The following is a 17,200-nucleotide window of genomic DNA, read 5'->3' as shown; positions in this document are numbered from 1 at the left end:
AATAAAACATGCACGATTTAAAAGAACAACAACAGAAGTCCCTAGGAGAGCACAAGAGAGGGCATTAGTTACATGTCACATAGTCACATGTTACCCTAATACAAGTAGTAAATGAAGCTGAATTCCAGTTAGCTGCCTTGGTTTCAATGCCCCAGTGCTGACATGGTGCACTGGGACAGTTGGGGGGGGTAGAAATGTGTTGTTGGCCTTCTTCCTTGAATGTTTGCACTTCACTGTGTAAAAAGATGCAGAGAACTTAGACTTGAAGTCTGTGTTAACAGGAAAGTGCACATTTTCTCTCTGTTTGACAAAAATCTGATTTCGAGAGCAGGATTTGTGATATCACAAATGTTTTTTTCACATTTGAGCTGTTCACAACATCTTTTTACTTGACGGTGATAAGTTTTACCAGTAGGATATATCCCGTGGGACAATCCCGCTATTCCCCCAGTTCCAAGTGTCTCAACTGACCGACCAGACTGAGCACTGGCGCAGTGACTGGGACACATGCTCTCAGCCAGCTTCCCACTTTTTAAACAGGGCCAGTTATGCAGGAGGGATGCCCAACCAAGCTGGAGGGAACCAAACTGGCTATTCAGTAGACACCCTCATCTGGAATTTTTAACAAGGGAAGTGGCATTTTAAGGAGTTTAATTAGATGTTTTTACTGTAAAAACATGTGAGACACATGATTTTGTACACAGGGCCAAGTATGTGTATCTTAATACATGTGGAGGTGTATCTCTTATCTTATTTTTGAGATTTGCAGTTTTTCTACTTTTATTAAATTAGTAAAAATCAAAGAGAGGGTAAAAGTTGCGAGTCAACAAACACAAAATGCAGGTTTTAGTTTCAATGTTGAATATGCTGCCGACAAAACTTCTCATTTCGGCCCATTATTAATCTGCTGACGGATACAGTTTCATAATGTTCCACCTCAGAATTAAATTATAGCAGAATATAAAGTGGAATTGTTATAGTGTAGGACAGATAGCCCTGGCCTCACTTAAATACTAAATTACATACTTTCACCATCTCTTTTTCTCTGCTTTATTCATCTGGGTCAGACAGGGACTTTCAAGGTTGACAGTATGTCATTTATTAATTCTTTTCGGTCTTACACAGAGGGATCTGCACCATAAAAAAACTGAGTGAAATGTTGATCTCTTTAAGATAGCCATAGCCCTGCAAACATTCACCAGAGTTTACAGTATCCCAGGTGCCTACCCATACTTATACACTTAGGAATATTCTAGTTAATTATTTTATGATTCGAAGTATATGTATTCAAGTATGTAGCTACGATATCAGTTGATACATCAATACATTCTTTAATATACTTTAAGAAGGCCCACTGAAATAATCATATTCAAAGATTATTATTTGTGCCACAGATGTGAGTGTTTCACTATTGGGAGTGTCGAGTAGCTCTATGGTCCAGTGGTTGGTGGTCTGTGTTGTGCAACATCGCAGCATGGGATTAAATCCAGCCTGGACTCCTGCAACATGTTGTCTCCTCTCTCCCCCAAGGCCTGTCTGTCTGTCTCTACCATCAACACTGAATAAACTGTATATACTGTTTAGCACAATGATCTGACTTCCATTCACATGTACATGTAGTTAAGTTCATGGAAGGAGTTAAAGTCAGAGTACAGGAAAAAGCAAAGTACTGAGACAGCCGTCATCAAGGAAATAAAGGGCCTGCTTACTGTATGGCTGCAGAATCCAGCTTTGTCAACATACTCATCCTGTTAGATCTCAGTACTACATTTGACACAGCATGTCATCACCTCTTCAACTGAACAGGTTAGAAACTCTCCATTATGATGGTTTGGCAGTTTCAGACCTCCAACATGCTCCCTTTTGCATGGTGCCCCACAAGGTTCAGTTTTTGGTCCACTGCTACTCACATTCTACTCTCTCCTTCTTGGACAAATAAGTCCCAAACATGGTCTAAGCTTTCACCACTACTGCTGATGGTACACAACTTTACATATACAGCAAGCGCTCTGACACCCTACCACCATCCAACCTGACACACTGCTACAATGATATCAATGCTTAGATGACCCCCTACGTAAAACTCAACCAGGATAAATCTGAAGCTATCGTGTAGCTGTTTTCTTGATTTGTTAAGTGTCCTAAGTTGTGTTTTGAAAGGTGCTTATAAATAAAATGTATTGAAATTATCATTATTAGTATCTCCTTAATTTTAAAGCCATTTAACTCGAACAGAGGAGCAGTGGTTAGCACTGTTGCCTCACAGTAAGAAGGTTCCGGGTTTGAGCCCCTGTTTGAGGCTTTTCTGTGTGGAATTTGCATGTTCTCTCTGTGCACCTGCGTGGGTTCTGGTTCTCCGGCTTCCTCCCACAGTCCAAAGACATCAAGAGGGGACGAGGCTGATTGATACTCTAAATTGACCGTAGGTGTGACTGTGAGTGTGAATGGTTGTCTGTCTCTATGTGTTGGCCCTGCGATGGACCGGTGACCCATCCAGTACTGTACCTGCACCCTGCCTCTCGGCCAACATCAGCTGGGACAGGCTCCAGCAAAGTCCTGTTCATAACCCCATCTATACACTTCACAACCCTCAAACCAATGTTGTTGTTTTTTTGTGTGTGTGCTTTTGTGACTAACCCTGACCTGATCTTAACTGTATTGGTACAGAGTGGAAAATTATTTTCTGAGAAGGAATTTTATTTAAAGAAGCTGTTGTGAAGTGCATGACAATAAAAACAAGTTTTCTAAACCAAAACAACACTAATTGTTGCCAAGAGCACTGCATTGTTAGGCCAGGGAGTTCAATTCTTCACAAACGAAGAATTGCCATGGATACACGATATCAGACTTTTTGCACATAAGCAATAAACTGATGTTTACATGTGATTCTGGCAGATAGTGCATTTTGCACCTACTAAGGTGCTACATAATTATGTGCATTTGATAAAGTAAAGTTTTCTTTATTTCCAAAATATTTGGAAAACCCTATAAACCCTACTGTATTTTTATTGCCGTTTCCTCATCACTGTTGATGAGCAAAGAAGAAGAGACTTAAGCAGAACATAACTTAGATTTAAATAAAAGCCATCAAACTGCTATTGATTTTTTTAAGAAAAGTGACAACATCTGCTGATAACAATGACCATTGATCATCCCTAATAAACCTAATAATGTTGCTGAGAATGTTTTGTTTGTTTATGTGTTATTCCTGTATGGCCACAGAGTTCCTCTACTCAGGACATGTGCTGGTGGGTAGTTGCTAATATCATAACTGAATAGAATCAAAAAAATAATATGCAAAAAGAGCCTAAAGAAACAATGGTGCAGGCACACACTCGCCTTTATAGAGTCATCATATCCATTTGTGTGGAAATGTCTGACATATGTGTTTAGAGACACCAGCAACTCTGAGGAGGCTCAGCTGTGTGCCAGCTGGTTTCTGCTCAGCTTGCCATGAGACAAAACAATCTTTTTCTTCATTAAGGTGGGAAATGCTGTGTCTTCTGTCATTCCAGGCTTCTAATAATGCAACGACCTGCATGTAAGATGTGGTCAACAATACACACATGTAAAATGGATTTATATTCCACTGTAAAGCTACCACATTTCACCAGACATACGTATGCGTTGACTGTTAAAGAATATCTTAGCCCTTGGTAAGTGACATTCAGGTTTAGGTTGTTTCATCAAACAAGCCTATCTCTGAATGTGAGAGAAGGATGCGGATCACCTGGTCTGCCTCCTGGTGTGGATGATCACGCCCCACACAGAGAAAGCGGCCAGGAGATTTCTGCACAATGACAGCATGATCAAACAAAGCAGACAGGTTAAGGCGGATCCTTGTATCTATCTAGCCAAAGGATTACTTCATCCCACTGTGACCAAGCAATGTGGAAGAGAGGAACTGGTGCAAAGGGGGGAAACTTGTGATAGGGTAACCCCCCTCCCTTCTGTGTGTCATGCATTAAATATTGCGAGTGTTGATGAGAAAAAGACGGACCCTCATTTAAATTTCATGCAGTGTATGCCATTCTCAGCATGCACTTCAGGATGCACTTAAGCTAACTTTAGCTGAAGTGAAAGACCTAGCCTGAATTAAAACACTTTAAGAGACTGCCTGAAATGTGTTTAAGTGTCATTTGCCTTTTCAAGTACTCACAAAGAGGTGTCTGGAGCTCATGTAGATGTTTTTTTCCCCACTTGCATTACTTCTTTGTGAGTCCAGAATGCATAAAGAGCCAGCTGAATATATATTTAGCTTGAGGGTAATTGCGCATGATGCTAATAACAGCAAAACCTCACAAACTCTCTTGTGCACTGTCAGGTAAAATCCACATTTTTGTTATCCAGCAGTATGCCAAATAATCCAGAAACACATTGATTTGAGCTAAAATCAAACACACTCAAACAGCTGCTTCTCAATGATTGCACCAAGCATGACTGGCTGGCACATTCAGTTGAACCAAGTCACTAGTGCTCATTCATGGTAGCACCAAAAAAAAGACGTGTTACACTTTGATTTTAGCATAAATCAAAGTGTTTCTAGATTACTGAGCATTACTGATGGATAAATAAGATGCATTTTATACTGGAAAATGTGCTTGACTGTTTGTAAAGGGAGATTTTTGGGCAGTTTTGCGGTTCTTTTGTTCCTGTAGCTGTCCCTTGCCATAAGTCACCATTAGGTTCTTTAAAATGCTGGTTCCTGCATTTTGGAGGCACAAAGAAGTAATGCAGAGGGGAAAAAAACATCTCTACGAGCTCACTTCCCAAAGAGTATTCACACTATTTGGATGAAATTATGCTTTAAAAGGACAAATTTGAACTCTCTATTTTAATCTAACAGCCTTCACATACTACTGACACACATCTACATCGGACAGCGTACAGAATCACCTTTTCACATTCTGCAGCGAACAGCATCATTTAAAGCCTCATTCATGAGTGAATTAGAAGTAAATAATTTGTAAAAGTTTATGCAGTAAAATGAATAAATAACAAACAGACCTGTGTTGAGCTGTAGATTTAGATTATCCTAAATGTTACCAACATTTTGTTATCAAGGTTCTGTAACAGACAATTTCACCCAGTCGCTTCACAGTGACCATATACCCTCTACATCCTGCAGTTGCTCTGACTCAGCACTATGTTTTGCCTCTCAGCAGAATTTCTTTTTGTCATTGACAAGATTTTTCATTATACTATGACCCAATGCTTCCCGCCACTAACAGGATTGACCAGTAAAGTTCAATGTTATTATATGTGGGGGGTGCTGCTACAGAACATCAGACAAAAATAGGTCACCCGAACATGAAATGACCACCGGTACGCAGCAGAAGTAGTTAGCTTGAATCGAGAATTGGAGACGGCTGCCATGGCCACTTCAGATCTGTTAGTTTAATCAGAAACGTTGGTAGATGCTGACCCTGCCATTCTGCAGCACATTAATTTATGATCTTGATATTTCAGGATCGTTCTAGCTTATATTAAGATGTGCCACTACGACAAGTGCCCCATGCTAGCAACCAAGCTAATGTGAACAGTAATGTTATGACATCATCGAACTAGCTTTTTATTCTTTGTATTAACCTACCACTATCCAAGAAATAGAGAGCTTTTTTTTGGTTACTGTTCTTTCTTTAATTGTTACCAGGGATTCTATAAAAAGACACCTAAACAACTGCGATCAGTCACTGAATGAAGGAGTTCATTTTCTCGTGGTTATCACGGGAAGTTTATACTATTTGCAAAGTAAATTTCCAAATGAGTAATGATTTCTTTACCTTAAATTTACTCTGTTGCAATAAGCAGCGTTTCATGAATGCATCTTAAATTTCCATGAAATTATTGCATTAATTAAGAGGTTGATGTGGTGCATTATTTTGATAATTATTCTGTCACAGAACGTTCCAGGAATACAACTGGTTCAGCTAAACAACACAGTAAAAATCAAGAGAGATTTGCATCGATGATAATTATACTAAGTTTACTCCTAATGTAATTTTGACATTATGTTGTCAAAAATCACAGTTATGTGATATTCGAATTTATCTATCTTACTTAATATGTTACTAATCTTTCTCAGCAGCCTGTGCACCTGTCATAATGTGATCGAGTGCACGGAGGGATGAGGTTTTTAGGTGAATGCATATCAGATAAGCTGGGTACATCTAGATCTCCGTGCATTCCGCCAGCAGTAGATCATTTCTTACCTTCAGTTTTTCGTATCTGTCACCCAGGGCAGCCACTTGGTGGTCCCGATGTCGGCCGACCAGCTTGCACAAGGCGCAGATCAACTGCTCATCTGTCACACAGTACATGTTGACCTTCTCATCCTCGTGCTCCACACACATGAGCCCACGCAGATGGGAGTCCAGCAATGGTTCAATTAGACGATGGCCCGTGAAAGGCTTCTTGTTAGGGTGAGTGGCCTTCAGACACTCATCACAATACGACACCTCACAGGTGACGCAGGTCTTCACTGCATCCTGTGGAGGGTCCTGCTCGCAGAACTGACACTGGACTCTGTCACCAGGAGACGTCATGGCTCTGCTGTCGGGTACGGCTCGCTCACGCCGAGTCTCGTTGGGAGAGTTAGGTCCACTTAGAGAAGCCTTCTGATAGCGATCGATGATGTTCTGCAGAGTTACGTTGCGCTTGAGTCCCTCTAGGCCTCTCTGGTTGAGGGTGATGACATAGCGACAGGTGGGGCACTGAAAGGCGCGGATGGATTGAATCGACTCGCTGGGGGCGCAATGTGAGGCCAGGATACGATGGGCACAGTTGAAACAAAGGCTGTGAGCGCAAGGCAAGAGCAGTGGGTCCTCAAAGAGCTCCAGACAAATTGGGCATGTCAGCTCTGACTCCAGTGTTTCCATCTTCAGGCAAAACGAAGAGGGGTTGTCAGCGAAATCCAGGGAAGCTGATCAGCTATCTGTAGAGATGACACAGACAAAATTAGAAATGTGGAGAGCTACAAATCCACAAAATTCTTTGACACAAGCAGCCTTTCAACATTTTCAGGGTTACACTTGATGAGTAAAAAAAGCGATATACATTTAGTATATCTGCCCTCATGTAATTACTTTCAGCTGACAATGTATTAGGGGCAGGTACTGTAGATCAATACTATTGCAGCATGAAACCACAGACCTGCAACCAACCCTCCCTTCATCAGGATGGCAGTTTTCAGCTTGATTCTGCGGGCTGCAATTTGTTAAGTTTTAATGTTAATATGAATATATTTTGGAAGAGGTAAGCATGCACATCCAGACTACAACTGTGCTTTAGTTGAGCTGAAAGTAAGCAAAACATAACGCAACCCTCATTTATGTAAAAGGGATAGACATCTGTAAATGACGTAATGCTAAAAAAGGAACAAACTGTGCAAATGAAACAGGAAATATTGAGAATACTCCAATAAAAACACTTGTCTCCTTATTTGACATGTATCAGAATGCTGTTTGGCTGAATTTACAAATGAGAAAGTGCAGGAGTTACTCATTTTTAATTTGGCAAAAAGAGAATTCTCGCCTGACCCCCATGCATTCAACTCTCTACTGTATCTGTGAGCCAGAAGGCCAGTGAGGACTGACAGCTCAGCCAAGCAGAAGTCTATTGGCCTGCTTGCTGATGGCTGGGGCTCCACACTATCACAGACACTGAGCCTTTGTTCCAGGCCAGGCCGACACCCCAGCTGTGAGTGGACACACTGTGCTCACAGCGTCTCTGTGTGTATGCGCAAACTTTCTACCTCCACTCATTATGTGTGAGGAAGGTAAAAAGCTCATCAGCGGGATAGTCGGGTACAAGTAGCTGTTTGAAGTTGTGGAGATGCAGCAATTACCCCCCGAGCTACAGACCTGGCTTTCAATTCTGTTCAGATCTTAAGACATCCACCCATCCTGCTGTACTGTGCCAGACAAGAGGCAATTGTTACACTTGTCTCTGGTGACTGGGATGCATCTGTGGGCCTTTGTTGCTATGCTATTCTCCTCTTTACAGACAAATGCTCAGGTGTCTTCAATTATTACTGAGGTTCAAACCACGATGCAATCCACTCAGTCATGAGCATTAAAAATGAAGTCTCTCAGCACAGAGAAAACATTCAAGTCATATGGAAAAATACTGGTAATTCGGCTGCTTAGAGGTCATCTTTGCAGAAAAATACACATCAAATTCTTTAGCTTGTTCGACAGTTTTTACTGAACATCTGCTACAACATAGCAGTTATTGCATTTGCACAGGTCTTGTCAAACAGGTTCATGCAGGCTGTTCTAAATACAAACTAAAGAAAGTGCTTTGTGTGACAAAGACAATGCAGACTAATCCCGTGTCATTGTCCATGTATACAAAAACACCCTCAAGTTACAAAAAGCATGTAAAGTGACAGTGTAGTTCTTAGCCACTGCAAACTGCGTTACAGCACCAAGCACATTACACACTCTTGAAAGCTCCTCCATTCATACCCACCGATGGATTTCGCCCTGCTTTGCGCTGCCGAGACATTTCTGCGAAAGGAAAACCTTTGACCTGAATCATGAAAATATAATCGTGACAGCACAAGCCGTAGACCGCAGCATGCTGTAAAGATGGGGCATCCCGATGGCTGTTAGTCCTGCTGCAGGGCTGGACAAGAGATTGAGTAAGAGTTAGCAAGCACAACAGGAAAAGTTGCCCGACAATTCCAGGAAAGCCAGCTCCACCTACAGCTGGAGTGCTGGCCAGTACTGGGAGAAGAGTGAGAGAGAGGAGGGAGGGAGAGGGGAGGGAGGGGGGGTTAAAATCAGCTTATAAGCGTAGGCGCAGGATTGTGCAAAGACCCAGCCCATGTCCTCACAGGCAGGTTTGTGTCAGCCCATCCCATTCAGAGACTCAAAGCATCAGGATCAGTTTCAAGTTTGCCTGTGTGTGTGTGTGTGTGTGTGTGTGTGTGTGTGTGTGTGTGTGTGTGTGTGTGTGTGCGTGCGTGCGTGTGTGGATACATGTTTGTGAGAGAGTGTGAGTGCATGCATGCGTGTGTGCGTGTCCATCCCCTGCCCCTAGCACAACAATACCAGGATTGGTACCTTTCTTGTCTTGGTGATTCCACCAGGGATTTAAAGTAAAAAGCTGAAGACAACAGTGAGGGAGCCACAGAGGCAGCAGGACTCATCTAGAAAGTGGGACAGAAGTATGGCAACCTACAAACAAGGTGATGTGGAATAAGATCTGACAAATGTTATACTCCAAACACTGACTCACAACATTCCTATTAACTTCCAGAAAGCTGAAGTCTCCTCTTTGACAGACATAAATAAAGACAGACACAACATGGCATCAGCTGCGGCATCCCAGTCGGCCCTCATGTGGGAATCACTGAGGTACCATCTGCTAACCATGTGCCTCTATCTCCAGACACCTTCCCCCCGCTACGCTCTGTTTCAATCCTCCTGTCATTCAAAGGAGTCCCCAGAGTGAGACACACATGCACACACAACACACAACACACACACGGTAAATATTAAAGACATGCTGAAGTTCAGTGGGTGCAGTGGGTGTGAGTTACATTGCTGGGAGACGCACAAGGGAATGCAATGGCCTCACGGGCATTCTTCTATGTGTCCAGAGATAGAGATAATATCTGATCATGTAATCAGTGAGAACCATAGAAGACATCTGAATATAACAGAGATGTGTTTAGAAAAAAAGTTTGTGTCGCAGGACATTATGCTGCTGCATTTAGAAGTTTTAAAGCATCGCATTTCATATAAATTAACACGTCTTACATTTAAGCTCTCGTCGTACGAGTTCTCACAATGGTCGTTGGCTCGTGCCAGTGTGACATTCTCACACCCACTGGACGATGCTTACTGAGCCTGCACACCTGAGATTTACCTGAGATTTTTATTTGCAGCAGGTCTTTTTTGTCCTCCAGGCACTTGAAATGGTAGAATCTGTACCTGCTCCATTTGGACTGGAGAATGGCCAGAACAATTACTCCCGTGTGTTTCAGGATGGTCAAGCCAGCTACCTGTGGTTAGCACTCCCTTAACTAAAAAATGAATAATTTTCTTTTTCCCATCACTTCTCAACAGTCTAAATGTTATCAGACTGAAAAATTCAATTTGAGATAATAAAGCAAGTAATTTTGTGCGGGTTGTGTGACGCTGACAACTTAAGCGTAGCAACGTAAGCACCTGGGAAGAGTTGCTTCTAATAACTGTCACTGGCATAAGATGGAGGCAAATATTCCAAGCAAAAGCTTTAAGTGATCTTTCAAGATGAGGAAGAGGACCAATAATACAATGATGAGTTGTTCCAATGAGTGCATGAACTAAATGTGGTTTTAAAATGTTACAAAATCCTGGATAATATCAAGTTCCTGGTGTGTAAAACTATAACCAATGATGATCAGCCAAGCCAAGCAAACAGTCTGAAAGACCATTTACAGAAATCTTTTTTTTTATTATTCTGGGGTCAAAGCTTCTGCTTGTAATGTATTTAAGGTGAATCCGAGGAAAACAATGAGTCAGGAAGGTAAATGTCAGGCATGAGCAGATATGACAGGTGTGAGATGTCTCACACATGCACTTAATGTAATTGCGTGGGTTTCTGTCAGAAGATGAACTTATTTCATTTGATTAGGAAGTAATGGGTCATTTAGAGATGGAACGACTACAGTGTCAAAGATAGGAAGACTATTTCTCGCTCAAGCACTTTCTAATCCTTTTGGTTATGGTCTTTTATCACTTAATGATGGCACTGCACCATGTATTCAGTGGCTGAAAGAGTATAATTGCTCTTTGTCTTCTTTCCTAGGGAAGACACCTAACATAATTATCTGTAATCCTGTATTGCTGGCGTAACTGTGACCAATGTGTGGCCTGTTGCTGCTCCCTAAAGCAGCCATGCTCAGCAGCAGCCCACTCAGGCCTAATGTGATTTACAGCTATGCCGGCACAAGCCAGCTGATTAGATGGACAAATCTACCTGATCTGCAGCTGCACACATTATTGAGATTAGCCTCACACACCCTGCTCCTTGCCATTCTGTCACTGATTATAGAGACGAGGTAATTATACACCTAAACATTTCAGCTACTGAACTAAAAACTGATCTTTTGTTTTTGTTGTGCACTCACCAGTGAATGTAATACAATCATTCCTTTCATGTTTGTCAGTAGTTAGTCAACTATTTCATTTCTTTTTCTGTATTTCAAGGTCACAGCCCCTTTTAAATACTTCTTGTCTCTACTTCTGAACCTGTTTGTCTTCAATCATGCCAAAACTATTTTCTTGTGCTGTGAAAACTTCACTCTTGGATTCTAATGAAATGCACTAACAGTAAAACAGACACTGTCAAAGGACTGCTTTCAGTGCGGCAATGTTTTATTCTTCATATCTCTGTCTGAATTGTAATATTTGAGATCATATTTTCCAGCGGATTCATTTCCAACCCAATGAGATGCAGCTAACCAGCTGGTTAAATCTGGGACATGGCCGACCTTTGACCCGGTTAAATAAACAAACAAATTAAAAATAAATCTTCCTGGTTGGCTGAGCAGAAAGTTAAAATGAAGACTCAAGCTGAAGACTGACTGGCGTGGTACACCTGTACAATTGTCCACAGCAGCAGCCATTCTGTCAGCTCGTGGCAGGTAAACAAAGCTGTAATTGATGGAAGCAATTTTGGCCCTGTCCTATTTCGTGTGTCACAATCATTCTAGCAAGTCAGAGAGCACAATATCAATGCTCTGGCTGCCTCAATGTAACTTCGACATAATTAAGGTTATTAATTACACCTGTGTGTGTCACGTTCTATGTTAACATAGCTCATCTCATTTTTTTCAGTTTGTAATCCTGCTGTTATGTTTGGTATGTGATACTGGTGGGTGCACTGGAATTCATTATATTGAAAAATAGAATCACCTCTCAAAATATCAATATAACATAGTAAATTTAAAGACAGCTGAAAACTACAGCCATAATAATAAACATGTTGTAAATTAAATCATTGTAAAGGTCTATCTCATAAAATGTTGTTGTCTGTATAATGAGGTTCTTCATGGTTGAATTGATCTCTTAAGCACAGTTAAACAAGTTCTTCCTCTACTTCTTTTTTGTCTGTATTCATCTTGTTTGTGCTGTTCAGGTCACTCTGCTCAAACCTTGTGCTAAACTCTCATTTCCTCTCAGGCTGAACAGGTGGCAACCGGCGGGGAAAAACACACTCATTGTGCAAAATGTGACTTTCAATACAAGCAGCTGCAGCATGTCGCTTTGACATCCAGACAGAGGAAATCTTTCACTGGACTCAGTAATATCAAGAATTATGCATTCTGTTAAAAAAAAAAGAAAAGAAGAAGGGTGTTTATCCTTTTTACCTGATACTGAAAAGGTAATTTGCAACCAGAGACTTTTGTGGAGAACAGTCAAACAGTGCTACCATGTGGCTGACATATAAACTACAGCTGTGGTCCACACATATGGGAAGTTTACCATATAAACATGGTAGTATTACCCATTTACAACTTCAATTATAGGTTTATTCATATTTTTTTTAAATGTATTCCACAAATCTATCAAATATCACAAATCTGCCATTAGTTCTCACTTCCCCCTTTTTCTTCAAAATCAGTACTCTTCAAAACTCCACGCGTTTCCATGGTGACAGCTTGATATCTGTTTGTCACACTGGTGATCAAAGGCGACACAGACTTGGGGGAGAAAGATCCCTCCTCACGGGGACCAAATAAGTTACTAATTAGTTAAGACTGCCACTTCCCACGTTTACTCCTCAACAGCATTATGTGTGAATAATACACACTGTGTCCAGATGTGCTGACGTCGCAGGAGAGAAATGTCTGCATCTTTGATCTTATCAGTGGTATTTTTTAGGTCATGGAGGTTAACAGATTATGGATGAAAGGCTGGTTTATCTCCTGGAGTGCTGGGGTAAGGTCATAAAAAAAAAAGAGAGAAAAAAATGACATAAAGGGGAGGAATTGTCTGGGGTTTTAACTTCAGAAACTTCCCTTACAAATTATATGACAAAGTGCTGTTTTCAAAACAGTCTGTGTGAAGGTATATATTTTCAGGAAACCCTACAAAGCACACACACCAAATTGCTACTTTGACATTAGGAAAGCGACTCCCAGTCTCTTTGATTCATTTAATCACAAAAATCCCCTTGGACTTCCTCCTTAGTCATCCTCAAGTATCACTCAGCTCCAAACATGAAGGAATCTGTTAAAACAACAAGGCCTGACAACCTCAAAGCTTAAACAGAGTTCTGTCTGCAGGCTAAAACATACGATGACTGGTTGAAAACACAGAACACATTTACAGAAAATACAGATTGACCCTCTGACTTACCCGCCACATGATTACATCCATAAATAAGCAAGAGTGGGGAGAGACACCTCTAAAGTCAGCCAGTGTTGATGTTTGGGCTCCACAAAGCTGATCCACAGCAGTGGTCTGAACTTTGAGCAGTGTGACTGGTCTCTCCAAGGCTCTAATGTGATTTCCTGACACTCTCGCCCTGTTCAAGTCCACTGACAGCCAGCAGGAAGATCGAAACTTTTCACCCTTCCTCTCTTCTCCCTGGAACTGTATCTTCCCCGTTTAGGACTGCAAATTGTTATGATAGCCAATCACTGAAAGGGGCAGGACTTCTGCTGGGTAGTTCTATCACTCAGGGCTATCAGAGCATGGAGCCATGCCATAAGTCTCAGCAGAGCTAAACATCTTTCAGATAGCACAGCTTTACACCATGAAAACAGCACTCAGCTCTAGTTTCTGTCTGGTACGCTCACATAAACAGGTATAACTTGAGCTGCCATTTATTTTCAAGACACTTGGACAAAATTACCACAGTTCTAAATGTGTTCCCAGCTTACAGACATGAAAGAGAAAACACAGTAATTAACTAGAAAGCAGTCAGAGTAAATATCTCTGCTTAGAAGGTTCTGTGGATACAGAATTTGAACACATCATCAAAATCTGCTCAATAATTGTCTTCCCAACTGAATAAAACACGATATCTGCATCACCAATCCAAACCTAATCCATTACCGTCTCCTTGCTTCTTATTGGACTAAATGAATTTCATGAACATATGCTCTTTTTTTTTTCAGATATTGACCAATAAATCAAAAATAGACCTTCAGGATCAGACATGCAGAATATAAGATGCAGAAGAATAATAAGATGGAAATAATTTCAGGAAACCAAAAAGTTCTTCTTCCAACCATTTGACATGGACTCAAGGAATCTGATCTGAAATTTTCTGACAAGCCCAGAACAATATCGCTACAACACAAGTACATCCTCCCATTAGGGTAGAACAGGGGTTTTCAAAGATAGTGGGCCTCCCAGAGACAGAGCCTGAAATAAGGTGCCTCCCCCCTTCCCCCTCCCTCCATTACTCAGTTTTGTTTCTGGATGCTGATATAAGATCTTTATTATGGTACTTGATGACAGTGACAACTAATGATTAAGCAGGGTTTAATGTTGCTGTTTTACATAATTTAAGGGAATAAATACTGAGTTATTTCTTGTTTTATGATTCTTAGAAAGTAGAAAAACAGTAACATCTCCCAAAACAATACATCTCTTAATCATTTTTTAAAAATTTCCCCATTCCTTTGGGCTGTCTAACGCTCTTTCGCCCATCCTCCCCTGAAGCTTTCTTTCTTTCTGCCCTGAGAGGACTCATCTCACACTTTGACATCCTATAGCCTAGAATCATTAAACTATTTGATCCGGATCACCTCAAAAATGAATCACTTGATCCATGCATTGATTCAAATCTTTCCATCATATTTCCTCAGAATCAATACATTCATTTTAGTGATATCCTGCTAAAAACAGACACACATTGAAAGACAAAAGTAAAACAATGACACTTTGAGGTGAATAAAGGTGTCAGACTAACAGTGAAGACGAGCACTCACATATTCTAATGTTAGATGACTTGTCCATAAGCACAGTCAGGGGCTTCTATTTTGCAATCTTTTCTCTCACACTTGTTTGAATTTCCATGTACATTAAGCGGAACTGGAAGCACACAGGAATTCATTACAGCTAAAGCAGCTGACTGAAAGACAGTTGTCTCAGATTGTGTTGCCAACCGTCTTTGGCTGAGTGGAAAATGTTCCCAACTCAAACATATGCTGGGCAGCACGACTGGCATCCAAATAGTGTTGTTGATTAGAGAAAGTTGGAGCAGTTTGGCGTCTCTGCATTAAATGCTCTCTGTTCAAGTGAGAGGAGTGAAAGATTACCTGCAGTGACATTGTCAGTGACAAAAATTCAGTCTTTGTGATAAGATATGTCATCATAAAGCAAATGCTTATGCGTTAAAAATGGAGCATATTTGACAGTTTTGTCTGCAGACTGAGGGCAATAAGAGTCTGACACAGTAAATGAGTTAAGTATTTCATTTAAAACAAATATGCCCATACGGCAGACTCCAAAACAAAATGAAAGTTAAGCCAAAAAAAAATCATGGAAAAGTGAAAAAAATTACAGCTGCTAACTAACTTTTTAGCATTTTAATTTTGTGCCTAAAAAAAGCATGCATAATACTGCTAAAATGTTTATTTTAGCACAACAAAACTTTCTTAGAACCTAGAAGTCTAACATTGGAACTGCAGATGATCCCTACCTCTCTGTCAGTCAGCGACACAGTCCATAGTCAGGGTGACAGATGAAGACAGAAATAAAGAGATATTTCTGAAAACACCAGCTTGCCTCAGAAGCCTCCCTTTAGCTCCTACTTTTCTGCCTGCGCTGCTTCATCTGTCTTACCGCTATCTCTGAAACGCTCCTCACACAGCCTCCTCTTCTCTAATCCTCTCTAAAGGAAGCCGAAACTGCTCCAAATGGTTCGAGCAGGCACAGACTTCTCAGGCTTTTCCCGTTTTCTCTCTTTGTATTATTTTGTTGGCTTGGATCATTAACTTAGTCCCAAGAGAAAATAGGAGGTAAATACAAAAAAAACACCTCCTTCCTTCTGTGGGAGGATGTCAATCACATGTTAGGATGAGGTGGTGAGGGGGCACTCCTGATTGGCCACCGGGGAACAGAGGTGCCCTGCATGATAAATGAGAGCACTGGGACGGATGGGCCTGCAGCGAAGCACAGCTGAGGTTGCTCACATTTATATTAGACTTTTAGACAGCGTACTCATTTACATTTAGAAGAAAATGCATGAATGGGTAAACAAATGTGTGGTTAAGCTAATAAAAATGTAATTTATGTTGCGCACAGCAAACTTGGGGACATGTCAGGGTCAGTGTGAATAATCTCAAGATGTTTAAATGGCTGTTTGGTACAGTCTGGACACTCAGTGGGGGCACAGCGGGGGACGCATAAAGCTTCTGTTGCCATGGCGGTGTGGCGAGAGCAGCGATGCATCTTTGCACCACAGCCAAATGCCACTCTAATCTTTTCATTGGCAATCCTTCAGCCCTCTCTTCACAGCTTGTTTGTTTCTCCGTCAAGCCCACTCCTGTCTGTCACTCTCCTGTTCCTTCCAGTATCGCCATGCCAACAAGCAGTCTGAGGCATTTTGTTAAGAATATACATTTGTAAAGACACTTTTAGCAGGATGACAAAACCTGAGAGGGGTAACTCTGCTCCCAGTGACCGCGACTAAACTCAGACAAGCAAGAGGAAATAATGGCTGAATTAAGCATGGCTTCCAGTTGGATTTCTTTACCTGACTCTTTGCATAGGTTGCTAACATGTTCACAGATTTGTAAACAGCACAAAAAACACAACTTTCCTGTGTAAAATGCACACAAACACACATGAGCAATATTCACTTCTCAAAAGTAAGCCACCTCTATAACAATTTACAGTGAGGAAATCTAGTTGAAAGTGTTACCGCGCCTGCCAAAAGCCATACACATCCATAAATTGTCAGTGAAGTAATGACTTCACATCTCCATTTCAACGCAATAAAATGTCACAAATCTTGTGACATTTACAAAAATTTTGGCGTGGCGCTGACATTTGAGGCCATTGCTTCTGTTGAAAATGGTTTTGCTCTTCCAGGGTCAACCCAAAGTCATGTCCCACTCTGGACTGTAATAAACATTAAGTGGAAAAATGTCTGTTTCTGTTTTAACAATTTCAAAAAACAGCTTGTCTGGTTTGCGGTTTTAGCAACTGTCCCCACCTCACCCACTGGAAACCCAACCTCATCCTTG

At 41.1% G+C, this 17,200-nt stretch overlaps 1 protein-coding gene across 3 annotated transcripts in view; it reads right to left on the bottom strand.

The window, feature by feature from the left end:
• The window catches only part of mid1 (midline 1), a 41,197-nt gene that overhangs the window by 11,264 nt on the left and 12,733 nt on the right, over positions 1-17,200 (bottom strand). For 2 of the 3 annotated variants that reach the window (XM_086220559.1, XM_086220557.1), the window contains exons 4-5: positions 6,213-6,934; positions 3,731-3,790 (exon numbers count right to left, since the gene is read on the bottom strand). In XM_086220559.1, the coding sequence (XP_086076685.1) occupies positions 3,731-3,790; positions 6,213-6,878 (726 nt within the window). In that variant the 5' untranslated portion in view covers positions 6,879-6,934. The remainder of the gene's footprint in view (positions 1-3,730; positions 3,791-6,212; positions 6,935-17,200) is intronic. The other variant, XM_086220558.1, reaches the window with a different exon arrangement.

The sequence above is a fragment of the Aulostomus chinensis genome, chromosome 12, assembly GCF_037954235.1.
Source record: "Aulostomus chinensis isolate RoL2024-O1b breed Wild chromosome 12, RoL_Achi_v1.0, whole genome shotgun sequence".
Lineage (NCBI taxonomy): Eukaryota > Metazoa > Chordata > Actinopteri > Syngnathiformes > Aulostomidae > Aulostomus > Aulostomus chinensis.
This window is presented reverse-complemented; position numbering and strand designations above follow the sequence as displayed.